At 42.6% G+C, this 20036-nt stretch overlaps 1 protein-coding gene across 2 annotated transcripts in view; it reads left to right on the forward strand.

Annotated features, from left to right (window-relative positions):
- LRMDA (leucine rich melanocyte differentiation associated) overlaps nucleotides 1-20036 on the forward strand; it is a gene marked incomplete at both ends in the record, with an annotated part of 1107765 nt that overhangs the window by 639132 nt on the left and 448597 nt on the right. For both annotated transcript variants that reach the window (XM_080695153.1, XM_080695152.1), the window contains one exon: nucleotides 11241-11358. In XM_080695153.1, the coding sequence (XP_080551279.1) occupies nucleotides 11241-11358 (118 nt within the window). The remainder of the gene's footprint in view (nucleotides 1-11240; nucleotides 11359-20036) is intronic.

Raw genomic sequence — 20036 nt, forward strand, 5'->3', positions numbered from 1 at the left:
TTTCTGTCTTTGCTTCTAAATTATCTCCTTTGAAACTCCAGGTCCAAACTTACCTTTTTAAGGGAATCTTCTTGATCTTACCCATTTTACTAAACTCATTTTACTTCCTCATTTATTTTTATTTTTATTTTTATTTTTATTTTATTTTATTTTATTTTTTTTTTGGTGGTATTGGGGTTCCTGGAAGCCCCTCTACCTCTTGGCTACACTCCCAGACCTATTTTTACATTTTTATTTGGAAACAGGGTCTCCTAAGCTAGCGCGCGTGGCTGGCTTCGAACCTGCGCGATCCTCCTGTCTCTGCCTCCCAAGCACGGGGATTACAAGTGTGCGCCACCACGCCCAGCTTACCTCCTCATTTTTAATTGTGTGCTCTCATTCTGTGTGTGTGTGTGTGTGTGTGTGTGTGTGTGTGTGTGTGTGAACCTTAAACCTACGGGCATTATAACTGAGCTACATCCCTAGCCCTATTTTTATTTTTATTTCTGAAACAGGCTCTCACTAGGTTGATGAGAGTATCACTACTTGCTGAGGGTGTATTGAACCTGTGATTCTCTTGTCTCAGCCTCCCAAGTACCCAAGTACCAGGATTTTTTTTTTTTTTTTTGCGGTACCGGGGATGGAATCCCAGGGCATTCTACCTCCGAGCTATACTCTCAGAATTATTTTGTATTTATTATTGTGAAACAGGTTTTGAATGAGTTGCAAAGGGCCTCACTAAGTAGCTGATGCTGTTTGCGAACCATGATTCTCTTCTCTCAGCCTCCCAAATGCTGGAATCACAAGCATGCACCACCACGCCAGGCTCACCAGGATTCTTGATTGTTGTTTTACACTTTTTTTATGATCTTTTCCTGTGTGTAATTTCTATTTCCATTATGATATAGGCTTTCATTAATATAGTACCAGAATCAATGTGAGAGGAAGGGATGAAATATTTAGGTAGGTAGAGTAATAGATTTGGACAGGCTGGGGAAAGAGAGTAATGATTTGAGAAAATCTTTTTCTTTTGGAACCATATAAAAATCTGTGGTGACCCATGAAGGAATGTAGTGAAGACATTTCATTTTGTATATAGGCAAAGCTGTAAGAAATACTAAAAGCTATTGAACATTGTAGATGAAAATGCATGCCTAATAAGTAAATCAAGCTACAGGAAGAATTTGGCTATATATTTTTTCCAGTACTGGAGATTGAACCCAGAGGCATTCTACCTTCAAGCTATACCCCAAGTACTATTTTTTTATCCTTTATTTTGAAACAGGGTCTCACTAAGTTGCAGAGGGCCTCACTAAATAGCTGAGGCTGGCTGTGAACCTGTGATCTTCCTTTCTTAGCCTCCCAAGAACTGGGGTTACAAGCATGCAACTCCATGCACCACCATGCCCAGCTCCGATATAGATATAGATATATATATATATATATATATATATATATATATTTTTTTTTTTTCCAGTACTGGGCCTCCTAAGTACATTTAGCCTCCTAAATGTTGGGATTTTAAAGAGGAGCCACTATGCCAAGCTTGTTATATTTCTTTATAAAGAAGATTTTTATACTGCTAATTTCATTTTCAACATTTCTTGATTAGTATTTAGGGTTTTGGTTTGCTCTTAATCTTTGAACAAAACTATGACCCTATGTTTTTTTAAAATGTATTAAATCTTTATTGTGAAGATTTTCATTTGGGATGTGCTGCTATCGATTGGAAGATGAGTTGTGGTAAGAGGATATGGTGAATGCTCAGCAGGTGAATACTTATACATTTCTAAATTATCACTTTAAATTGATTAGTCACAGGCACGCTTGTAATCCCTGCGCTTGGGAGGCGGAGACAGGAGGATCGCGCAGGTTCGAAGCCAGCCCCGCTGGCTTAAGAGACTCTGTTTCCAAAAATAAAAAAGTATAAAATAGGTCTGGGAGTGTAGCCCGGAGGTAGAAGGGCTTCCAGGAACCCCAATACCACGAAAAAAGAGAAAATAAATAAATTGCTTAGTCACTTAAAATTAATTTGCTTCTGGAACACACTTATCAACTTCAAAGCATTTAATAGTCTGATGTCAGGTGTAAAGGGGTCACTTAAATATATTTTATGTTCTTGCAGCACCTTATTTTAAGATATATCATAGAAGGTCAGCCAAGCCCAACAAAGCTTTCCTAATAGGAATTTTTAGCAAACAAGCATTGTTTGAGAAATTTTCATTTGTTTAACAATTTTTTCTTAAAATTTTGTCTTTAAAATTACATAATAAAATATATATGTATGTGTATATATATGAGTGTTGTACACATTCACACATGTTCATTTATTCATTCATTTATGGAACCAAAAGGTTATGCACAAATATAACTGTAGACAAGTTTATTTTGTTTTATTTTTCCTAGAATGAGAGCAGTATGGTGAGGGAAGTCTTCTGTTCTACCTTAATCTGTTTGGTCTTAAGTAGAGGGCTTCTAAGGTTTTTTTTTTTTTTTGGTGGTACTGGGATTCCTGGAAACCCTTCTACCTCTGTAGGTCTAGGGCTACACCTATTTTTTATACTTTTTTTATTTGGAAACAGGGTCTCTTAAGCCAGTGCGGCTGACTTTGAACCTGCGCAATCCTCCTGTCTCTGCCTTCAAAGCGCGGGGATTACAAGCATGTGCCACCATGCCCAGCGACTTCTAAGGTTTTAAACAAAAAGTTGTCATTATTTTGTTATTATGACTGGTCACATTGGCAAAAATAGTAAGACCCCGTAGCATAAGAGATACAATCAGGAGGTCTGACTTGTGTCTGTCTTTGGCAGTAGAACCTTTGAAATGGTATGTGTGTGGTGATGCTGAGTCTAGATCAGTGGCCCTTAATGACTTTTGAATCCATAAGTTAGATGATCTAAGACATTCTGATTCCTTTGACAGAAAATCCAACAGAACTTTCCATTGGGGACCCTGACATTTGATCTGCTCCAGCATCCTGAAGACACTGCTCCCATGTGGTTATAGCTTTCCTTTAGCATCTCACACCATTCTGTATTTTTCATTTTGTATATTTTTCTTCTTATTGATTGCATATACTTCCACATTTAGCAAACAGCTTCCAGGAGGGAAGGGCTGAGTCTTCTGTCTCTTGAAGCCTCATCAATACCTAAAATAGTAATGGATGTGGAGAAGGGCCTTTGTAACTGACAGCAGTGGTTTCGAATTATCTTTTCCTCTTAGATGTTGAGTGTTTGTGGAACACTCAACAGAAACCTTTGTGTACCTCAGATGCCCACTGCCCATTTGGAGTCAGGTCCGCTTGGATAACAACAAATACAGTTAAGAAGCAAGGGACTATCATTCAGACCCAATCTAAGTCCTGGTCGTGGGCCAAGATTTTTGACAGAGGGCTTGATTCTATAATTCCTCTCATGGGCTAGCCTGAGCATCCTTCAAGCCTGTCCTCCACGTCTGTATCCCTGTAAGGACTTGAGAGATGGGGCTGGGAAGGCTGTTTATTAGTACATATATGGTAAAGTTGCCATGAGGGGCTGTATTCTAGAGCTTGCACACAGTAGAAATAGCATGTAGTCAGAACTGCCTTAGAAAATCCATAAGTTACCTACAACAGTAGCAGGATGCTCACACTCTGAGAGAAACAGCAATTAAGAAGAGCAGAGGAAGCATTCCATTTCCATGTGAATCCACCCGGGCACACCATCACATATTTACTGCAGAGCAAAATGGTGGGTCAGTTTTCTAGTGCAATTACATTTTTGCTCACTCGCTTGTTTATTTTTACTGTTGATTCCATAAGCACGCAGCCACATATTTGGAGGAGATACCTGTGTGCGTGATGCAGTTCCGTTCCGTGGCCTGTATGCAGCTCTGATTTACTTACCCTAGAGTTTGTGCTTCGTTTGCTTCTGAGAAATTTTAGGGTTTCACAATGTGACTTCTGAGTGCAGACTTCCTATAGCATTTGCATTTATATAAAGCAGTGCAGCTGCCTTTTTACTTTTTTCCTTTTGGTAAAATGTTTCCTGGCCCTTCAGCCTCAAAGTGTGAGGTCTACCTTCCTTCTAGCTGTTACCCGGAGCCTAATAGTGGAGCTTCTATGTAAATTTATGTGACATTTTTCACTAGAAAATTGCTTAAAAATGAATGATATTTCTACAGTTTACTGTTTTTCACTTTAAGTACATTCTCTGACAATATGTCTTCTATTAATCATTTAAGCAATAGTAGGAACCTTAAAGGAGTGTATTCAGAAGCAAGAATCCATGGTTCATTTAGTGCTGTCTAAAAAAAAATTCTTATTGATTGGCATCCTCTGTGGTTATGTGATGTAATATTTATAATATGTCACCCAGTCATACATCAAAACAAGTGTGTCTGTTGTTTTATTTCCATGGGAGATGTTGATTTCAAAGAGGGTCAGCCCAGTTTTAGGTCACCTTGTGGCCAACCACTGGACCAGAAATGGGAAGTGACTAGATTTATATAGCTCTTGAAAAAGGAATCACAGATCTTGGGTTTCTGTAGAGCCTTTTCTCTCCCTCCCCAGACGCCCACTCCTCTGGCTTCTTCATTTACCCTCTGTGCACCCAGTTGGATTTTCTTGGCATACATCCCTGAAGTAAACGGACTCATTAAATTTCTATGTGAGCATGAATGTACGGCCGAGTTGCTAAGCAGATCCCTGGCCCTGCTGGGGCAGGAGCAAAACCATGCCTGGGTTTCCCTGGGTCATTTATCATAGCTCATGGCTTAGAAAAACCCAAGGCCACCATTATTATAGGAACTTAAACTGGCCTGTGCTTTGGAGTCAAATGTGATAACAACAGCCTTCAAGATTTGGGGTGGATGGGCCAGGGATGCAGCTCAGTGGTATAGCACTTGCCTAGTATGCAGCAAGGCCTCGGTTCAAGCCTTAGCAACACCACCACACCACACACACACACACACACACACACACACACACACACACATACACCACAGATACACAAATACACGAACACAGGCATACCTCACAGATTGAGGCAGGAAGAGTTAGGCAAGGCTTGACTGAGAAAGCACCATAATGCTAAGAAAACCACTTGGGGCTTCTTGTTAACTTCAATACCAGCCAAAATAATGAATTAAGAATGGGACTCTTGGGTGCCCAGAGTAGTCTGTTGCTTATCTTCTCTTCCAGTCCTTTATTTTCTTCTCTTTTCTACAGAAAGAACAGTGGCCTGACAGCCAGCAGTCTATAGGACTAGACTTCACCTATCAAGTCAGGGAAGAGGGCTCTTAGCTTTACTTCTGGCACTAGATCTTTAGTCCTGCATTCTTTCCTGTGGCTCCAGTTGGCCTCTCCTTCCTCCATCCTCCTCAGTATGTCTCTGTGTAGTCCTTACAACTTTAAATTATTTAAAAGTGACACCCTTTCTTTGTTCCCAGTAGGGAATAGCCCTGGGACCTGCCTAGTGTCTGTAGCACTCCACCAAAGGGAAGGAGGGAGGCCCTCCCTGCCATCTGCAGGCCATCCTGGGCTGCTACCATTTCCCACTGAATGAGAGCTGTAAAACTCGTGGCTTACATAACCCAGTGAGCATTCCCTGGCTAATCTACAATCTGGGCTTTGAAGATCACAAGAAAGCAAAGGTCACGACCCAGAGATCAAAGTGACAGAAGCCCACAGAGTAATTGCCGGTTACCCTCTGTAGCGGGCCTTAGACTGTCCTGTGGGTGTATTGTTTGCACAGAGACTTCAAACATGCTGCCGGTGAACTGTGAGGAAATTCAGCCGGCCTCTGCCAGTCTTCAGACATTCATTAATGCAGTAGGTGAGCTCACCTCGGCTCATTAGAGTGAGATCATTGTCATCTCCCTGAGCATCTGGAGCGATTCCACTTGCAGTGTTTGTTCATTACTCCTTGGTCTTTATTGGCTTTTTCTCACCATCCTCCTTTACCTGGAGGCATGCGGGCGGGAAGATGGTGGTTATGCAAGGAAATTGGTGTAACAAGAAGGGATGATATGGATGTATTTATTGCAAATCAATTTTGAGGCATGTAGAATTCAAGCAAAACAGAGTCTGAAGGAGGCTTGTATATCCATTGGTGTTTCTCTTTCATGGTGCAGATATGGAAACTGAGTCTTGGAAAGGCAGCAAAGACTGCATAAAGATTACCCAGAAAGATAAGCTCACAACCTTGGCTCTTTCCTCTGCCCTGTTAGTACCCAGGCTTTTCATTACGATGACCTCCTCCTCTCCTTTTAATTTTCTGCCTCTCACTTAAAAGCTCTGGCCTCTCAAATAAGCTGTGTGAAAGCCATTGCTAACGTTCTGCTTTCCTTAGTGGTATTTAGCATTGATCAGTGCTCTTGATCAGCATGAGGTAATCCGAGTTACTAAGTGGAGTTGATGTCATCTAGTCAACAGCAAAGAAGCACAAGGTTTGTTTAGTGTTCCCACCCAGTCTGCTAGGCTTTGTAAGGACTGGAAATTGTTCATGAATCACCCATGACTACCTTCTGGAGCCAAGGTATCCTGCAGCATGTCTGTCCCCACAACCCCCAGCAGGAGCAAGAAGGCAACAAGAAATAATGTAAAGAAGCACAGACTGCCGACCCCATGAGCGGTTCCTTAAGAACTGGATGCTTGGTATTTCTTGATTAGAATGTTGGAGAAAGGAACATGGCAGCCAACCCCACAGGCAGATACTGGAAACCCATCAGGGATTTTCTGGGGCTGTACAGTTTCTCCAGGGTGGCAGTTGTAGGAGGGAAGGACTTCCTTCTTTCTCTTTTGTCTGATGATTAAAATACCAGGGCACTGGGATTGGAGCAGAAGAAAAATTGATTTTGGAGCATAAAAAGAAGAAAAGAAAAAATCATTCTGGTGTTCCTTTTCTCCTCTTTTTAGTTTCCCCTCTCTCTGTAGAGGAATTCTTTTAAGGAAAAAATGAAACATTCTACTGGAAAGCCCTGGGTGCCAGACTCTCACTTTGAGAAAGCTGTTTCCCAAGATTAATGGGTGTGTAAGTGCCTTCCTAGGATCCTTGCTCTCCTCTTGATAACCTCACCTTCCATTTCACAGCCAAGAGGCTCCAACTTCTGCCACCCCAGCTCTGGGGGCTGCCCCCAGCCACCTTGAGAAGGTCAGGAAAATCAGAGCACCCTCTGGAGCTGGGGACTTGTGAGCCTTAGAACTTAGACGGATCTCTTTTCATTAAGCAGTGCCCTGGCTTAACAAGCAGTTTTATAAATCTGAAGCTGTCTCTGGGTGTCACAGGATTTATAGACGGAGGTTTCTGCCATAAAGTGGTTTATGATGGCTGCCTTCTGTGTTATTAGTAGCTGTCTCTTCCTTCAACCATTGCTGTTTGATAATAGCCTTAAAACACCCAGAATTACTTACCTGCAAGCCCCATTCCCGATAGCCCCTGTTGACAGTCTGAATAAGTTTACTGCCCTTTTGTTGTACTTTACCTTCAAAACAAACTGATTGAACCATCAATAGCTCGTGGAAGCTGACAGAGGGACGTCATCTGGACTAGCCCTTGTGATTGCAGGTTATCTGGGGGAGTTAACCTTCCCACATTGTTAACTGAAATGTTTTATGTACTATGCAACTTTAGGATACGGCTGTGATAACCTCAGTAACTAAGTAATACATCACGGTAAAGAGATTTTGGTGCAACAAATAACCCTGGATTAAATTTACTAGGCCTGAATTGATATTGTAAAAGCCTTCATTCTGTGGCTTCGGGAATCCTCTCTCGTATTTTTATGGCAAACTTGTATTACACTCAGGATTGAAGCTGCAGCTTTTGACACCCTGACATGACCTAGAACAAAAGGAAATAGATCTCCCAAGACCAGGATGGGACAGGCAGGCGGGAAGCCCACTGACTTGTCACTGGGAGATGATGTCTAAAGCCAGTGCTGAGCCACCAAGGCGTGGGAAGATGTGGCCACTGTCTGGGCTCTGTGTACACAGACCTTGGGATGGAAACTGGGCTGTCTTTCCAGGATCATAACTCTTGAACTATTCTCCCTTGTAGGTTCTTTTCACTAGGACACTAGTTCTCAACAGGACAGCATATTGGTATCACCTGGGAACTTATTAGAAACATAAATTCCAGGCCTGCTGAATCCAAAACCCTGGGTTTGGGGCCCAGTGATGTATATATTAGCAGGCCTCCAGGGGATGCCAATGCTTCCCCAAAGTTGAGAAGCACAATGCTGGAATATAAGCTCCCTGAGAGCAGAGGCCTTCTGGTTTTTTTTTTTTTTTTTAATTCGCTTTATTCTCAGCACCTTGTACAGTTCCTGACAGGTGATAGATGCTCAATAATTATTTGTTGAATGTGTGAGCAAAGGTAAGAAGACATCTCTAGTAGAGGTGCTTTTGGAATGCAGGCTGAGTCTCAGGTCACCCTGATGTCTTCCAAACCTCTCTGAGCAGCGACCACTTGGAGCCCCAGGCTGGCCCTTGGGGTAGGGGGTTCTGTCTTCCTGAGTTCCAGGGGTGACTGGCACTTTATATCATGAACTGTCTCTTTGACTGTCTAAGAAAAGCACTCAGAAAACAGCAGCTCTTTGTCACCTAAAAATTTTAACTAGCTTAAAAGTCAGAACCTCTCTCTGTCTTCCTCCTTTGATTTCAGGGCTGTGATCCAAAGGGAGGCGAAATGACAATGTGCGGTCTGTTCCTGCCAGCCCTGTGAAGGCATCTTTCACTCCATCATTAAACATTGGCTGATTTTCTAATACTGATGTTTTCTTCACCTGAATATTCATCTTTTCCCACCCTACACTTAGTGGGTGTCTTTACTCCTTTGAGCGTCACTCCTGACATATTGTTTCTGTCTGTACATGTCTTTATTTGAAAGAATCTGTTGTCATCAAGACTTTGCCGCTACAAGCGGATGGAAGTTTCCTCTGAAGGCAGGAGGCCGGTGGGGCTTCTACCAGCCCCTGGAGATAACAGTGGGGCCGTTTGTAGCACTTCGTGGTTTGGGATGAGGGTAGGGGCCTTTTGGAGAGGGAGAGGCTTAGAGAAAGATGGAAAAGAGGGTAATAGATTGAGGCCAGGGAGGAGGAAGGAAGTTGAGAGGCCTAGGTTTGAGGTGGACAGCACTCTGGAGGAAGCGTGGGCTTCATAGGAGCCACAGAGACTCTGGTGATGGGCAGCCTGAAGGCTCTTCCTGGAGGGTCCTAAACCTTGTCTCCGGCTTTTGTGTGATTAGCCAAGTCTTTTATCTGCACAAGCACAGGAAGGCCTATCTGGAGAGTAGGGATCACCCTGGGGACATGGGAGATGGCTCTGGGAACCCGAGGCTCTGGTGAGGAGGGTGACATGCCACATGGCCCCGTAACATCAGCACTGCCAAGAAGCTAAGTGCTTGGCACGGCTTGTAGATGTGGTTCTTTGAAGCCTGTTTGTGATTTCCTGTTCTTTTTTTTTTCCCTTAGCTTTCAGATATTTTGTGAATAACATTGGCCCCATAATTACTGTATGTAGAGCCTCTGGCACTTCACTACACTGGTTTCTAGTTTACTGGTGTGAATGTATCTTTCCCATTACAATCAGGACCCTTTTGAGAGTGGGAACCGCACCATAATCACCTCTGTACCTCTAGAGCCTACAACATAGTAGGTGCTCAACAGTCATTTGTGAAACTAAAAAGAATAGGCATGTTATTGATTCCATTCCAATTCAAGTCTCCAAGTTGTAGTAAAAGTAAATAAGGAAATTTGCCCCTGCCTTCAAGATGCTTATGGTTTTGATAAGGAAATTAACTAAACATTCAGAAAATAGAGAACAGTAAAACACCAGATGGTATGTATGATGCTGCTGATGTATTCTAGGAGTGCTGAGAAAAAGGAAGATAATGATGGCAAGAGGTGAAGAGTAATTTTTCTGGAGGCTAGGGATTGAAAGATAAGTGAATACTTAGGAGACTGGTGCAGAATAAAGAGGGAAATTCCCTTGGGGATAATCCATTGCTCCTGACGTGGGGACTCACCTCAATTCCTGAGGAGGATAGAGTCTAAGCAACTTATTATTTGCTTAATGGGAAGCATCTGGTTTGATGACTGTCACTGATGGGAGGGTGCAAGAAATATAGATAAGCCTCTATACCTTTTATATATTCATTTATATATTTAGAAACCTATACCTGGCCAAGTGCATCTTCTTGTCAATCTGTATATACCTCCTGAGGACAGCCCATCACACACATAGCCCTTAGCTGATGACTGGCATCCAGAATGAATATCAAAAAATCATTTGAAGGGAACGGAGACCACCTCGCATTTGTTGGGTTACTAATATCCCCTTGAAACCAACTATCCTTTTTTTCTCCTTGATAAAAATAAGCTTCACTTGGCATGGTGGTACATGCCTATAATCCCAGTTCTTGGGAGGGAGGCTGAGACAGAAGGATCACGGGTTCAATAACAGCCTCAGCAACTTAGCAAGACATTCAGGAACATAGCAAGACCCTGTTTCAAAACAAACACACACACAAAAAAAAAATGCTGGAGGTATTGCTCAGGGGTAGAATGCCCTTGGGTTTAACTCCCGTTCTAATAATAAAAATCATCATCATCGTCATCGGCCTCATAGTAGCAGTGTAGAAATATCCAAGCAACAATGATAATGGCCCCAAGATTCCTTCTCAGTTCCTCAAATAAGCACTTTTTAACTACTTTGGTTCTTCTACCCCAGAGTCACCAGGCTATTGCAGTCTAGTCAGTTTTCCTGAATCAAGGCCTCTTACTGCCTCAGCTTCAAACTGAAGAACTGCCGTTTCATAGATGGGAGTGACACGGATGACCCATCGGAATGGCAGCGACATGAGGGGTACAGTCAGGTGTAGGTTACTTTTACTAGGAACTCCCTGCATAGCAAAAAAGCTGGGTTCATTTTTCAGAATGGAAGAAGGGGAAGATATTGATAAGGTCCTACTGGCTAATCCAGGTGTGTGTGTGTGTGTGTGTGTGTGTGTGTGTGTGTGTGTGTGTGTGTCTGTCCACCTTTAAGCCAAGTGCAGTCTTTACTGGATGTTTCTAACATTCACATGTGTGTCTGGATAAAACATAACCATTGGAACTTCCCCAAAGAGTGATTGCTCATTCTTTGTATAAGAAGAGAAGAGAATCAGCAATCAGGATCTATACTGTGGAAGGCTTAGTGTGAGTTCCTGAGGACCACTCACATGGCCTGCTTCTCTGTGGCTTTAACCCAACCTCCCTGAGTAGTTCTAACTCTTCTTTTCCAGATGCTTTGTTCTGCACAAGCTGCCCAACTTGAAGTTTTTGGATGCCCGGAAAGTAACCAGACAAGAACGAGAGGAGGCATCTCTCAGAGGAGCCTTCATGAAGGTGGTGAAGCCCAAGGTGGGTTGCTCGTCTCCCCTGGTGATTTATATCACAAGGCATTATCTTCTCTCTAGAACAAGAAGGAGGTCTTCCACATGTTTACAATGTCGGTGGGATCCAACACCAGAGATTCATCCATAGATAGACTGTGGCCAAACATGAAATAGGGCTGTGTATGAAATTGAGTCTTCCTATGACCTAGCCTCAGGGCACCCTTTTTGTAAGATGAACTCACCTAATAAAGCAGCACATACTACACCATGAAGGTGAAGTTCTGAGGGTGTGTTTCAGGCTTCAGAGATGTTTCTCAAATATGTTTCCAAAGTGGGGTCTCTGCAGGTCTTAAACCGAGAAAGAAGAAAGCACTGGGCATTCCCTATTTTTAGGTAGGTAGGATTCCTTCCAGTTTTTAGAGGGGGCTCTTCTTTCTTGCTACCAAAGGGGAGTTTGGGGAGAGGGATATTTTTCCTTGAGACATCCTTGGCACAGAGGGCAGTGTTTTCTGACAGCATGGTATAGGGCTGCCAGGTGCTCCTCACATGAGGCTCTCCAGCACTTGTTGAGATGGTGTTCACTGACCTCTTTTGTACCAAATGAGTCTGTGTGGAGGCTAAATGAACTCGTTATCATCCTAATGGCAGCTCTGATGTGTCAGGGGAGATTTGGCTTGGAGTCTTGGCTTCAGACACGAGTTTTTTTTTGTGTGTGTATGTATGTGGTACTGGGGATGGAACTCAGTTGTATTCTACCTCCAAGTCACACTCTCAGCTCTATTTTTTCTTCTTTACTTTGAAACAGGGTCTCACTGAGTTGCAAAGGGCCTCACTAAGTAGTAGCTGAGGCTGTCTGCAAACCATGATCCTCCTGTCTCAGCCTCCCGAATGCTGGGATTACAAGTATGTGCCACCATGCCCGCCTCATGATGAGTTTTTAAGAACACGTGTAGCTCATGATGAGTTTTTAAGAACATTCCATCTCCTTGGGAGGAGTTGGAATTCTTCTGTGAAGCCACACGCTGGAGAGTGGCCTTCTGATGACCCCTTTGGAGAACCATCACTGCCCTGGGGTTCATGTTAAAGCATTGGCACAGAAATCCTAGAGGTCTAGTTTGTCCTCACTTATTGACTTATTTCCCTCTGTAAATGCATGGGAAGTGATTAAGGTGGAAAAGAAATAAAACAAACAAAACCCAAACAGAGCAGAACAATGAAACCTCTTCCATCAAGTTGCTCAGTTGGCAGCAGACCTCAGGCCACTTTCTTTCCCTGAATCCATGAGGTGCAACTGATTTCCCGTTATGCTGAATAAAATTGCTAACAGTTATGGAAATATATGATACAGAGGGTATAATACTGGCAGATAGATGTATTGTTACCTGTTTCAGCATGTGGGAAATTAATTGAGTGATTCATTTCATAGCTATTAAAGTGTTAACAGTTCTTATCGAGGCCCAGATTTGACGTGTTGTACATGACTGCCTTTAGTTATTTCAGCTTTTGTAATTTTGTCCAAATGAAAGGATTTATTTCTTGGCCTCCTTTTTTTTCTTTCCTCCTTCCCTCCTTCCTTTCTTTTGTATAAGAAGATTCCAGAGATAGCCAAACCCAGCAAAGTAAAACAAATGAATTCTTTGTAATATCTTGGGTTTTAACCTGCCCATCTGGGTAGTACATACGTAGTACATACATAGTACAGAGTAGATGGCCATTTCTCCTGCTCTCATTTGCCTTTGGCCTGGGAAGTTCTACATTATCACTAAAGATCTAGTAAGTGCAGTGTCTGCCATACTTGGATGCTTGGATGACTCAATACATGGCTGACACTATTCCAAGGATCTTTGTTGATTGATTGGTAAATACTCACATAACCTTTTAAGGCAGAAGGAAGGGTCCATTGGCTCTCTATGGCTGAGGGAGAGGCCCAGAGAAGTTCTCTGGGCTGCCTGAGGTCACCTGGCTGAGCGTTGCCAAAGCTGGGGTTTTACCTGTGTGCCTGACCATGGAGTCCACACTGTGCTCACTGTTTTCTTTCCCCTGGAGCATAAGCTAAATACTTTCCCCATGCATCTCTTTGTTCAGATAAAACCTCACAGGAAGGTCCAAATGAAGAAAACAGGTAAAATAGGACTGCTGTTTCAAATAGCAGCAGAGGGAATTAGTAACCTCCCTCACCTTTAAAAGTGACTCTGAATGGCTTCTTAAAATCTGGCCTTAGCTGTTTCTCTGAGCCATTAGCAACATCAGCAGAAATGCTCTTCAGCACTCCCAATTAGTTTCCAATCAATTATAGAATTAACTCATGTTTCTGTGATTGACTCTATTGTCCTTACCAAGTGTATTAGGCCTAAAAATGCCCATTAATTATTTGAGAAGAAAGACAAAAATACTCCTTTGTGTGGGAACCTTCAGTTCTCTTTCTGTAGTATCACATAATTTCCAGACCAGAAAGGACACTAGAAATTACTTGGTCTGTGTCCTTGTTTTGTGGGGAAGGACCTGTAAGAGGGAACCGTGATGGATTCAGGCCCCACAGCCCTGAGAAGGCACAGGTGGGGCTAGACCAGGGGTCTTGGGCTCCTGGTAACGTGTTCTATTTACCCCAGGACCCTCTAAGAACCCAAGAGGATTCCACTGTGTTAGTGGTTTGGGATTACACTGTATGTCTCCCTTGAATGACAAGCAATTCTCTTTTGTCTGTTGTTTTCAGAGATGTATACCGATACTTTTCTTGTAGATAGAAAGAGGCCAAATAAACTCCTTGCTGAATTAATAAATTGGCATTCGAGAGGCTGACTCTCACCTGTTCAGAGTGTGTGTGGAAATATGTTTGTTCTTCTGCAGGTGTGTATACATGCATTCTGTCTCTGTGTATATATACATATGCATGTTCTGGGAGGTATGTGTACACCCGGAGTTGGCTTCTAAGCTGAGAGCAATTTCCTTCCCGTGAATTGCCGACGCTGTGCTGAGAACACGTGGTGAAGACCTATTTTTCATAACAGAATCAGAATCTTGAACTGGTTCCTGTCCTTTCGGAGGCGGCAGGGGCCTGTTGTGCTTGTTCAGCAGAATGCCCTGATGGATGATCAAGGAGGCTGTGATTTGGAGAACTGTTTTCATTTTATTTGTGACATAAAGTATTTTGGAGAGTGGAAAATGCCTCTCCAATCCCAGCCCTTGCCTTGGAGGCAGAGAGCAGGCAGTATGAGTGTTCTTGGCTGACGCAAATGTCAGATTGGCTTGGAACTGGAACCAATATCCCACCCCACCAAGGCATGGTTTGGTACCTGGCAGCCCTGGCACCTGAATATGAGCTCATTGGTGCTTTCTCTCCTGATGACACCTTCTTCCTTCCTTGCTGCTTCTTGGCTTTTGTTGTTTAAAAGCTGCCTTCTGTCTGAGCTCTGATTGTTCTGCAGAGAGATGCTGTCACTCATTAGGAAGTGATAGGTAACATGACAATGGGCTCTTCCAGAGTTTGCACGTGTATGTCTGTGGTGTGTGTGTGTGTGTGTGTGTGTGTGTGTGTGTGTTGTGAAATAAATTTTCATCAAATCCTGGCCACTGAATCATACCACTGTCAATACAGAGAACACCGAGCCAGATCCAGAGAAGGTCAGTGAAGCCCCAAGACCATGCTCCCCAACCCCTTGCCATGCTGGGGAGACGGATTCCGGGAGTTCCAAGGCCCATCCAGGAGGCTACATGCAGCAGGCACAGCAGCCCCGCACGTCAGAGAGACGACTCAAAGAGCCGACAGTTGGAATTGCTTAATTATGTCCTGGCTTTGGAATTATTCATCCCTGTTCTGGCAAAGAGCACAGTTGTCATTTCTTTGACATCATTATTTAAAGCTGAGGCCTCTTGTTTATAGGCATGTATACAAAGTTGGCTACCAACTGCTTAATCTCTGAACCTCATAGGAACCGCAGGGAGAGCAGCTTTGGGAGCGGCTGGGTTGAACAGCGCAGCCTGTCTCCGAGAGCATTGGAGCGTGTGTGGTTTTGCTTGTATTTGTGACCATTCTCTTATACATGAGGTATGGTAACAGACAGGTTCATGAGTCTTGGTGTGTCTTGAAAAATATGTCATGAATTCCTTTATGTGACCACACCTGGGATCCCCTTTAGGTATGGTGTGTGTATCTGTGTAGTTTTGCATATGTAACTGGTGTATTTGTGTGTATGTATCTTTGGATATTTGGAAAGGTGGGCTATAGTGGGGGGGAAGATATGATGTCTTTAAGGAATAAGCTTTAGAGTATATGGACATCTATTTCTTCTCATCTTAAAACTAAAAGTTGGAAGTTATTTGGGTCCAAATATTACCTTCTGTTACTTCACTATACAGTTCTATTCTTGTCACTTAGGTTCTAATTTCTCTGTGTACCTTTAGCTTCTTCTATCTCTGGTTGTGTTTGGGGGTTTCTATGAGCAGACATCCTAGGATTCTAAAAGGAAGTGGGACCAAAGGGAAGCTAGCTCTTTGTGGGACGTGGAAGGGGCTCACCCACTGGGATGCCAGCTCCATCAGGCCAGGAAGTTGGCCTGTTTCCTTTGCTTCTGCATCTCCAGTGCTTGGCCTAAGACAGAGGCTCAGTCAATATCCACCAAAAGAATGAGCCATAAACAAAGCAAATTGGGATGCTCGTCAAAACTTGTACATTTTTTTAATTGACTCAAAATGATCACCTGAAAAAGCAGGAAAGAAGCCATTGCCTTCAGCAAACCTGAGAAGCAGAACCTGTGTGCTGGCAGAAAAGATGCATTCTGAATCGCAAGTTCATTCTCCCAAAGGATATACTTGGGGCTCAGCCCTAACGGGAAGACCTCCAGCTACCACGATTTCTGTGATGTGGCTCTGACACTAGGAACATTTCTGAGGGAGGCAAGAGTATGAGCGGAAGCTGCTGACGATGTTCCTGGCGCCCTCCTCTTAAACCCACTTCCTCATATTAAAAAAAATACCAAGTTACTTTCCTCTGAAAATATGCCGGGGTCTCTACAAGTCTTGGTATAGTTAAAGTGAGCTTCAGCTCTTTTGGAGGCTGTTGTTTTTCATTTGTGCCCTGCAGAAGCATTACTAGTGGCTTGCTTGCCCACAGTCTAGCACTTTACTAAGTGCTACCTTATTCTAAACCAGAGTGCAAATGTCTTTGATATTTTTCTATTGCCCTTATCTAGCCCAATTGCAAATAATAAAAGGTTATCAGAAGCAACCTCTAGATTTATTACAATTACTAACCGTTACTCTATATTTTCCATAAAGCCATGGCATTCCCGTAAATCAGCACTGTAAACCAAAAGCACATGTCCATATAGCTAAATAGGCAATTAGCTAATATATGTTCAAAGTTCTCTATTGTGCTAAACATTCGGAAGGAAACTACAATCATTGATTTTCTGGATATTTCTAACTACCTGAATATGTTTGTGTTTGATGGATCTCTTCTGTTTTTACATGAATGTTTTTTGTCTAGAAACACTTTCAGATTCTATTTTAAGTTACAGTGTAGTAAATTTTGAAGAGAGAAGGTATTTTAAATTAATTTTTTAAATAAGTGCTCAGAGTACAGTGTTTGGAAACAATTCCAGCAGCCAGACATTTGTAGTAGGTTTTTTATCCTTACCCCTAACTTCACAGTTTTTCACATTCATCTGAGAGGGAATCACTTAAGGATTTTATATTTCTCTATTTTAATACCCTAGTATTCCTAGTCTACAGTAAATACTTTTAGAATGTTATTCTTTAGGAACAAACTTTATAGCCCAGCATCCAAGTAGCAACACTCTGAAACACTGGTGGGGACACTGTGTCTTTAGTGCCCTAGGGTTGGAGAACTGAAATCCCGAGCAGAGAGAAGGAAAGTGGCCAGACTTGTGGGGACAACCTCTGAGAGCCACTCCTACAAGTCTCTGGGACCTCAGCAGGTGCTGAGCACATGGTGACACTGCTCTCCAAGACACCCAGTGCATGGGAAGATGTCCTCATCCTTGTGACTTTGATGGAGCTTTCATGGCACCTCAACCTCCAAGCTCCACACTCTTCTTTCAGGGCTTCAGAATGCTCACTTTCATTCAAGATACTTGAACAGACCTTTGTAAAGAGGATCATGTCACTTCTTAAGCATGAGCAATGAGATACAATTCCTGAGAAAGCTTTGTACAACCTCTGGAATCCAACATTTGAGAGAAGCGTGGCCTCTCCCTGAGACTGCGGGGAGAGATGTAGGTGGCAATGAGGAGGGGCTCAAAGTCCAGGGTGAGGGGAAGGCCAGTGCCAGAGATCCAGTAGTGACTCTCAGCAATAAGGTCTCAATGTTCCAAAATTTTCTTTGATGGGTTCCTATCCAATTGATCCTTTACCCTATTCTCTCGGTTATCTTTAGGGAGTGAATTTAAGTTTTCTTAACATGGCTGTGAAAAGTCCCCAATCTTGTGACTGTTGGTAATGACTGAGATGGAGGCTTAACAGCTGATTATATCGGTAATCTGCACATTATCAGCTTGATGTTTTTTGGCCCACTTTGGAAAAGTTTTTGACACTTTGATTTTGCAATTTAGGATCTTGTTCTTATTTTTTAAAAAATTGAAATTAAAGAGGAGTAAAATAAAGATGCTTTCTTAAACTCTTAGAGCTGGGCATGGTGGTGCGTTCCTGTAATCCTAGTACTTGGGAGGTTGATTCAGAAGGAGCACAGGTTCAAGGATAGCCTCAGCAGTGTAGTGAGACCCTCAGTAATCTTAGCAAGATGGTATTTAAAAAAAAAAAAAGTCTGGCTTGGTGCCACATGCTTATAATCCTAGTACTTATAAGGTTGAAACAGGAGGATGAAGGTTCAAAGCCAGCCTCAACAATTTAGCAAGACCCTGTTTACAAATAACAATAAAATAAAATAGCCGGGCATGGTGGCACAAACTTGCAATCCCAGCATTTGGGAGACTGAGACTGAAGGATTACGGTTCGCGGACAGCCTCAGCTACTTAGTGAGGCCCTTATGCAACTCACTGAGACCCTGTTTCAAAATAAAGAATAAAAAATAGGGCAGGGGGTTTAGCTTGGAGGTAGAATGCCCCCAGGTTCCATCCCCAGAACTGCAAAAATAAAAAATAAAAAATAAAAATAAAATAAAATAGAGTTGGGGGTGTAGCTTAGAGGTAGACTACCTCTGGGTTCAATCCCCAGTACCAGAAATAAAGAAAAAGAAAAAAAGAAAGAGAGAAAGAAAGAAAGAAAGAAAGAAAGAAAGAAAGAAAGAAAATAAATTTTCTTTAAGATGCTGACTTAAAGTTATTTGCATTTAAAACTAACATTACTCTGGGTTCTGTGGACAGCTTCGGGGCTTGGTGGGAAGCTTCTCTCAGTGGCAGGTACATTGGTGAACTTGAGTAACATCCTCTCCTTAACATGGTTTTATCCACTACTTAACCTAATCCATTATTCTAGGCCAGGGATGAGGAAGAGGGGGATGGAAAAACAAGGGGCAACTTGTTTATATACAGAGGAAGAAAGACTGGATGCCAAGTGTGGTGACACATGCTTGTAAACTCAGTATTTGGGAGGCTGAGACAGGAGGATCAGGGTTGGTGGCCAGCCTCAGCTACTTAGTGAGGCCCTCTGCAACTTAGTGAGACCCTGTTCCAAAATAAAGAATTAAAAATAGGGCTGGAGGTGTGGCTCGGAGGTAGAATGCCCCTGAGTTCCATCCCCAGAACCATAAAAAATAAACAAAAAAGAAAGAAAGGTAGCCAGACATGGTGGCACACGCTTGTAATCCCCGCGCGTGGGAGGCTGATACAGGAGGATTGCACAGGTTCAAAGCCAGCCTCAGCTACTTAGTAAGGCTCTCAGCAACTTAGTGAGACCCTGTTTCCAAATAAAATATAAAATAGGTCTGGGATATAGCCCGGAGATAGAAAGCCCCTGGGTTCCACTCCCAGTACCACCAAAAAAAAAAAAAAAGAAAGAAAGAAAGAAAGAAAGAAAGAAAGAAAGAGAGAAAGAAAGGAAAGAAAGGCTGGTGGTTGGCATATGAGTGGAAGGAGGTAATGGACAGCAGTGGTGTGCAGTGGTGTTCCATCCCTTGGGTGTATCGGGGTCTTGCTGCCTACCTTCTCAGTTGTGCCCCTTCATAGAGCTTTGCATGCCTGGAAAGTATCCTTTGGACTCATGAAAACATCTGATTGTAGCGACTAAATGTATGGCAGTTAAGCATTCTAGAAGGCAGGGCAACCTGCAGGAATAATGAGCCACTAGGGAGAAATCATGACCATCATTCTGAGGCTAACATTGATTACATATTAACATTATCCACATTCTTCTTTTTCTTTGCCAAGTGCTTGTAAATGAAATCAATGCCAATGAGGGTGGCATGGTCCCATTTTCTACTCTGGAATTTTTGTTATTTCCAAAATGCCTGATACTAACAGCAAACAAAAGTGTAAACTTTAAGCAGAAGTAGAAGAAAGCTCTCTGCACTCCTGGTTCTGGTAAAACTGATGTTTTGATACTTAGCATCTACTTGTTCTTTTTGTTGCCTAAAACAAAGTTGGTGACTAGGATAAAGTTGTACTGTAACTTTAAAATTTTCCAACTAAAGAGAGTTAAAAGTATTTACAATGTTGGGGACAAAAAGTTGACGTGTTGGTCTCAATGTAGCCAATATGTAAGGTTTTGGGTACTCTTTGAGTGAATGCC

The sequence above is a fragment of the Muscardinus avellanarius genome (genome assembly GCF_963383645.1).
Source record: "Muscardinus avellanarius genome assembly, chromosome: 4".
Lineage (NCBI taxonomy): Eukaryota > Metazoa > Chordata > Mammalia > Rodentia > Gliridae > Muscardinus > Muscardinus avellanarius.